Here is a 7,329-nt window from a genome sequence, read left to right as displayed (position 1 = left end):
GAGCCGAAGGCAGCTGCTTAACCAACTGAGCCACCCAGGCGTCCCTATGGAATATTTTTTAAAGATTTATTTATTTGAGGGGTGCCTGGGTGGTCAGCGGTTAGATGTCTGCCTTGGGCTCAGGCCATGATCCCAGGGTCCTGGGATCAAGCCCTGAGCCTGCTCAGCAGGGAGACTGCTTCTCTCTGCTTCTGCCCTGTCTCTCTCAAATAAATAAATAAAATATTTAAAGAAAAAAAGATTTATTTGAGAGAAAGTGGTTGCACATGCAAGTGTGGGGAGGGGCAGAGAAAGAAGAGGGAAGAGACTCTCAAAAAAATATTTTATTTGGGGCGCCTGGGTGGCTCAGTGGGTTAAACCTCTGCCTTCAGCTCGGGTCATGGTCTCGGGGTCCTGGGATCAAGCTCTGCATTGAGCTCTCGGCTCAGCAGGGAGCCTGCTTCCCCTCCCTCTCTCTGCCTGCCTCTCTGTTTACTTGTGATCTGTCTCTCTCTGTTAAATAAATCAATAAAAAATTTTAAAAAATATTTTATTTATTTATTTGAGAGAGAGAGAGAGAGAGATTGAGCAGGGAAGAGGGGCAGAGGGAGAGGGAGACTGAGCCACCCAGGCGCTCCTCTTCTTGTGCATTTCAGTGAGGTACCTTACCTATAGGAGGTGGGCATTGAAGTCCAATAGGTTTATCAGGAAGATGGTCAACAAAATTATTCTGGTGTGAGGTCAGGCACATCGTGCCTCAACTTACTCATCAGGAAGATGGAATTAAATACACCCCCTCCTCCAAGAATTCAGTATCGTTACAGTTTCACATTTAACAGTTTAACTAGAAATACACTACGGAGAGACTGAGGCCTAAAAATCTATTAAGTATCTGGGGTGGCCGAAAATCATCTTTCAATCTCTTGCTGACTGCCGTTGAAATACCCACAGTTGAGGGTGAGAGCTGCAGGATCGGAGTCAGACGGCTGTCCATAATCTTGGCATGGTCCTTGGGAAAGATCTCAGGGCTGAGGGAACCTCGTGTAAAAAAGCAAGCTAAGGAAGACTGAGGGAGAGTGAGTTGGAGACTTCCTGTGCCGTTTCCTCCTCCACTTCTTCCCCCTCCCCCACTGCCGCCAATCACAAATTCTGACCCTTAAGGCACAAAGGTAGAAAATCCCATGGGGTCTCAGGCCTGGAAGCCTCTCACTGTCCCGCTCTGACTAGAAACTCGGAGAATGGGAAAAGGCCACCCTCTCCTCGCCTGTCCCCTGCTTTCTTGCCCCTTGCCACGCTGGGCTTGCTGTGGCAAGAGGGAAGCCGTCTCCGGCTGCAAGCAATCCTTTTTGCAAAGCCGAGGAATGAGTGAATGAGAGAGAGTGACAGAAAGAGAGACAGAGAGTGTATGTGTGCCTGTAGTGTCTGTGGTGGAGGGAGGATTGGGGGTGGGATTCCATGACGTTACCGGCTCCGCCTCCCGGTGTATATAAGGGGGGCGATTGGCGCGCAACGACCCCAAGCCGCAGCTTTGAAGCCTGAACAACGAAGTCGGTAGCCCCAACCCAACTCGGCTTAACTAAGCCTCAGCCAACCCAATCTGAGACTCGCCTCTCCCTGGGCTTGGAACAGCTCTCTGGTAAGCCTCGGGGGCCGACAGGTGTGTCGGAAGGGGACTGCGAGGGTCTGGGCATACCTAGGATTCCCCGGCAACCATAGCGTGCTTTTGCATCAACGCGGCGGTGACCTGTTGCTGGGCGAGACCCCAGCCCCGGGATGGCTCCCGTCTCCACCTCAGCCCCAGACCGTTTCTAGATGAAGCCGGGAGCTGAGTTGGGGGGCGTAGGGTGGAACCCCTCTCTGTTGCAAGCAATTTCGGGCTGCCCTGGGGCCCCTCTCTGGGTGCATCTCCAAATCTTCAGATGTCGAAGCCCCGCCCCACTGTTGATTCTTGCTGGTCAGCCTTGCAGGGGCGGGAGGAGGTGGGGGGGGGAACATTTGCTTACTCCCCTGGGCGACAGTAGCACGATTTACCCCGTGTGGGCTTGGTGAGTAGGGGTGAAATTGAGTCGGTGCTCACTTTCTGATCTGCCGGGGAGGTCGGTCTCCCCACGCCCCGCCCTCCCGGCAGTGTAGGAACCTTGCCTATTAAGTAACCCTTGGGGTAAGCACCGAAAAGGAATGTGGATAGTGGATGTGAGAAGGGGGTTCTGCCTAGATGTATTTGCTAGCTGCTCCTGGGGTGAGTTCTGTTGAATTCTACAGGCCAGGGAATGGACCCAGATTAGGTTCCATGGTTCCTGGATTAGGGTCTAGGATAAACCCTAATTACCCCGTCAGAGAGAGAGAGAAAGAGAGAGACTGATACTGAGCACTCATGAGGTGCCTGGCTTCTGTACCCCAGGGGCCTTTCACATGTCTTCTGTGCATTTAGTCCTACAAACCTGTGAGTTACTGTTTATTCCTACTTGTTAAGAAAGAGACTGAGGTTAGAGGAAGACACTTGCTTTTGCCCCTTAAATGTCCTCCCCATCCCCCCCATCGCTCCTTTGCCGGATGGAGTGGGTATTGTTATGCACTCTCAGAGCTTAGGGATAATGAGCCCCATTGAAGGGCTTTTTGTCTTGTTTTCCACCAGATCTTAGGCTCCTCTGCAATTTCAGCTAGAATGCTGTGGCGGACCCTTCGCAGAGTGGGTCAAAAGCTGGTACGCAGACGGGCGCTGGAGCCAGGCATGGCTGAGACTCGCCTTGCCCGATGCCTGAGCACCCTGGATTTAGTGGCCCTGGGTGTGGGCAGCACCTTGGGTGCAGGTGTGTATGTCCTGGCTGGTGAGGTGGCCAAAGATAAAGCAGGACCGTCCATTGTGATCTGCTTTTTGGTGGCCGCCCTGTCTTCTGTGTTGGCCGGACTGTGCTATGCGGAGTTTGGTGCCCGAGTCCCCCGTTCTGGTTCTGCATATCTCTACAGTTATGTCACAGTGGGTGAGCTCTGGGCCTTCACCACGGGCTGGAACCTCATCCTGTCCTATGTTATAGGTGAGATGCTGGGGCCGGGAGGGATCCTGTGCACGGCCAATGAAGGGGCAGGATGGTGAAGTGATAAATTAACATTTACAGGACTTCAGTACCCCTAAATGTGTGTGTGTTGGGGGGCCGGCTGGGAAGGTTGAAGGTGTGGAGAAATTGTTCGTTCTCCTTAACCTCTGTTCTGGGGTCGTAAATTGAGTGGTTTTGGTTTTTTAAAAAGCAAGGCTATGGGCGCCTGGCTGGCTCAGTCGGTGAAACATGCTGACTCCTGATCTTCAGGTTGTGAGTTCAAGCCCCACTCTGGGTGTAGAGCCCACTTCAAAAAAAAAAAAAAAAAAGTAAGAATAGGTGAAAACAGCAGGGATTATTTGTGAGACTGGTTTCCGGGGAGGGGGGGAGGAAAATTGACCCCACTGTTTTTCCCTCTGCTCCCCCAGGTACAGCCAGTGTGGCCCGGGCCTGGAGCTCGGCGTTTGACAACCTGATTGGGAACCACATCTCCCAGACCCTGCAGGGGAGTATCTCACTGCATGTTCCCCATGTCCTTGCAGAATATCCAGACTTCTTTGCTCTGGGCCTTGTGTTGTTGCTCACTGGTGAGGGAAGACACAGGGAACCGGTGGGGGCAGGGCTAGGAGGGACCCAGCCAGAGATGGGGCTGGTGGAGGGGATAATGGTGAGAAAGAAGATAAGCTGAGTGGGAAAGCTGTGCACGGAAGCAGGAAGCAAAGCTCCAATGGAGGACTTTTCTGAGTCCTGACTGCTTCTTTCCCACAGGATTGCTGGCTCTGGGGGCTAGTGAGTCAGCCCTGGTCACCAAAGTGTTCACAGTGGTGAACCTTTTGGTTCTCGGTTTTGTCATCATCTCGGGCTTCATTAAGGGGGACCTGCACAATTGGAAACTCACAGAAGAGGACTACAGACTGACCATAGCTGGCCTCAATGACACCAATAGGTTAAGACATTAACTCTGAGGAGCTGCAGGGCTGGGAGCATGAGGGGGAGCCAAGGGGGAAGCCATGTTAAGGGCTTCGGGATTGGGTGGGGGAGGAGGAATGGGAGCTGAGGCCTCAAAGACCTGGCAGAGTAGTTTGGCATCAGAGAAAAGGCACAGAGGAGGCTGAACACACCTTTTACCTTTTCTATCTGTTTCTTGCAATTTAGCTTGGGCCCCCTGGGCTCTGGAGGATTTGTGCCTTTCGGCTTCGAGGGGATTCTCCGAGGAGCAGCTACCTGTTTCTATGCATTTGTTGGTTTCGACTGTATTGCTACCACTGGTAACACAGTCACTCTGGTTCTGTCGGGGGCCAGGTTACAATGTATGCTCAGGTGGCATGCACACTGGTGGCAGGGGTGGGTGTTGGGAGGTGTAGGGGAGGGGACCTGCTTCCCTTATTCCGAAACTTGTGCCCCTTCCTGCAGGCGAGGAAGCCCAGAATCCCCAGCGTTCCATCCCTGTGGGCATCGTGATTTCACTGTTCGTCTGCTTTTTGGCGTATTTTGGGGTCTCTTCGGCACTTACCCTTATGATACCTTACTACCAGCTTCAACCCGAGAGTCCCCTGCCTGAGGCATTTCTTTATACTGGTTGGGCCCCTGCCCGCTATGTTGTGGCTATTGGATCCCTCTGTGCTCTTTCTACCAGGTCAGTGGCGAACATTTGTTTTCCTCTGCTGTAGGAGTATTAGGCTTTAGCATTCAGTGCTCTCGAATACCCCTTCAAAGGGCTCTGAGGAGGGGTACCTGGGGAGCTCAGTGGGTTAAGTGTCTGCCTTCGTCTCAGGTCATGATTCCGGGGTTCTGGGATCGAGCTCCTGCTCTGCGGGGAGCCTGCTTCTCCCTCTCCCCCTTCCCCTGCTTGCGTTCCCTCTCTCTGTGTCTCTCTCTGTCAAATAAATAAATTCTTTAAGGAAAAAAAAGGGGCTGTGAGAAGGCTGGGTGGTTACAGAGACTGCAGTGAACTCATGCCACTCTGGCCATTCCTCTCTCAGCCTCTTGGGCTCTATGTTCCCCATGCCTCGGGTGATCTATGCGATGGCAGAGGATGGCCTCCTGTTCCGTGTCCTTGCCAGGGTCCACACAGGCACGCACACCCCCATCGTGGCCACTGTGGTCTCTGGTATTATTGCAGGTAAAAAAAAAAAAAAGTCTTTGCCCTTCCCCTAGTTGTTTCACCAATTCCCTTAACTCTGCTCTTCCCTTCTCTCATTTCTTGGTTTCTGCCCATCAATTTCAGCATTTATGGCATTCCTCTTTGAACTCACTGATCTTGTGGACCTCATGTCAATTGGGACCCTGCTGGCTTACTCTCTGGTGGCTGTTTGTGTTCTCATCCTCAGGTGAGAGTCTCTCTATAAATCGGGATTGGGTTCTTTTGTTCTCGGATTGAGGAACGCGGATTGAGGTCTATTGAGGTCTGTTCCTCCTCCTTCCCTCACCTGCCTTATCCTGACTCTCCTGGAGGGATGTGGACAGCCCAGCCCGCCAATAAGAGCTTGGACCCTTGATGTGAGGGAGGTTAAGCTGCGTGGGAGAAGATGCTAAAGCAGTTAGGGGTCGTCCTTAATTCTGTCTTCTTACTCCTGCCTCAGGTATCAGCCTGAGTTGAGGAATGATGAAGATGAGGTGGAGTTACAGGAGGAGAAGCTCCCCGAAGCAGAGAAGCTGACCCTGCAGGGACTCTTCTGTCCTCTCAACCCCATCCCCACTCCGCTCTCTGGCCAAGTTGTCTATGTGTGTTCCTCATTGCTTGGTGAGCAATGAAATTTTTCTCTAGGATGGTGGTTTCGAGGTCACTGTAATGGGGTGACGGGGGGGTGTGGTGGAGTGTGTGGCATTTGGTGGCCGAGGACGAACTAGAGAGAGCATGGCCTTCCTTGGAATGGGGTGTCTGATATCTTCACATGCTGGTCACAAAAGCCCGTTTTGATATTCTTCACCTTGACCCTTGAAGCCCTGCTCCTGACTCTTCTTTGCCTGGTATTGGCCCAGTGGCCCATCCCACTGCTTTCTGGAGACCCGGTGTGGACCGCAGTGGTTGTGCTTCTCCTGATGCTCATTACTGGGATCACTGGGGTCATCTGGAGACAGCCACAGAGTCCAACACCCCTGCACTTCAAGGTAAATGACCTCTTTCTTCCCACCTCTTCACCCATCTCAGAAGAGCAGGCTCCAGATGCTTTGGGCTCTAATAAGGTTCGTAAATATTCTTTAATTGGACGAGGAAGGAGAGATACCAGAGAAACCTAGGCCGAATACTTCTCTCACCCTTCGTAGTTCCTTTCCAGCTCTGTTTCCCCAAACTGTGTATCCTTGGAGTCCTGTAGGAGGTGCAGTGTAGTGGGTGTTGAAATACACAAGATGAGTAGGAACTGGACCCTCCCTTTCTGGGCGAGTAGGTTAGGGATCTCTTTCTAGGTCACCTCATGGGATATACAAAGAAGGTTTTGCTTTGTTCCCAGGTACCTGCTTTGCCTCTCCTCCCACTAGTGAGCATCTTTGTGAATGTTTATCTTATGATGCAGATGACAGCGGGCACCTGGGCCCGATTTGGGGTCTGGATGCTGATCGGTAGGTATCCACTGGGGAAGAGTAGTCCTTTTGGGTGTCCTACCCCAATCCTTTTCCCTCTTGGTCTCACATAGGGAGACCTGTGAAGCCTTTATGGGTCACTATTTCCCTACCTCACAACTCCCCTCTTTCCACTAGGCTTTGCTATCTACTTCGGCTATGGGATCCAGCACAGCCTGGAGGAGGTTAAGAGTAACCAAGCTCCACTCAAGTCTAGGGCCAGAACTGTAGACCTTGATCTCAGCAGTGCCTGTACACATTCGATCTGATGTCATCACCCCTGAATGCTGTCTGGTCCCCCTGCACAATAATGGCAAGCACCCTTGAGCACACGGGAAGCTAGGGATCCCGTGGGATGTGGGTGGGGGACCACTAACAGCTCTGTATTTAATGTGGAGTGAAGGGTGTGTCTTTGCTGTTTCTCCTCTTGGTTTTTAAATTTTTATTTTTCGTGGTCTCCTTTCTGATCGTGTCTGTAGCTGCTTCCTGGATTTTACAAAATTATTAAAAAGAAACCAGAAAAAGAAACCATGTCTTGTTCTTTGCTTGCTAGAGATGATGTGGGGCCTGACTTTTGGTGTGGAGAGAGCTTCAGATAAGTGTGCTGCATTTGCTCCAGTCGCCGCTAAAGGATCTGTTGTGCTTGTGTGTTTCTTGTTGGCTCAGGGTTGGAGGAGGGTGGCGTGAGCACTTGTCAAGCCTAGTCCCACTTAAAGGAATGATCTTGAGATCGGTTTCCCTCTGGCTATACTAA

General features: G+C 51.8%; 1 protein-coding gene across 1 annotated transcript; it reads left to right on the top strand.

Annotated features, from left to right (window-relative positions):
* The first annotated feature begins 1,415 nt into the window (after positions 1–1,415).
* SLC7A3 (solute carrier family 7 member 3) lies at positions 1,416–7,090 on the top strand. The gene is made up of 12 exons (XM_059156762.1): positions 1,416–1,615; positions 2,615–3,014; positions 3,443–3,601; positions 3,783–3,960; positions 4,170–4,282; positions 4,428–4,650; positions 4,997–5,136; positions 5,242–5,344; positions 5,597–5,757; positions 5,959–6,125; positions 6,467–6,575; positions 6,714–7,090. Exons 2-12 carry the CDS (start codon positions 2,645–2,647, stop codon positions 6,842–6,844), a joined length of 1,854 nt encoding a protein of 617 aa, XP_059012745.1. The 5' UTR covers positions 1,416–1,615; positions 2,615–2,644; the 3' UTR covers positions 6,845–7,090.
* The last annotated feature ends 239 nt before the right edge of the window (positions 7,091–7,329 follow it).

Source organism: Mustela lutreola, chromosome X (genome assembly GCF_030435805.1).
Source record: "Mustela lutreola isolate mMusLut2 chromosome X, mMusLut2.pri, whole genome shotgun sequence".
NCBI lineage: Eukaryota > Metazoa > Chordata > Mammalia > Carnivora > Mustelidae > Mustela > Mustela lutreola.
Note: the sequence above shows the minus strand (reverse complement) of the source record. Positions and strands in the feature narration are given on the sequence as shown.

Excerpts from the sequence above, each read along its gene's own strand:
- SLC7A3 (XM_059156762.1), top strand. The coding sequence starts at position 2,645 with ATGCTGTGGCGGACCCTTCGCAGAGTGGGTCAAAAGCTGGTACGCAGA. Across the intron at positions 3,602-3,782 it reads CCTTGTGTTGTTGCTCACTG|GATTGCTGGCTCTGGGGGCT; the intron begins GTGAGGGAAGAC and ends TCTTTCCCACAG. Across the intron at positions 6,126-6,466 it reads CAACACCCCTGCACTTCAAG|GTACCTGCTTTGCCTCTCCT; the intron begins GTAAATGACCTC and ends CTTTGTTCCCAG.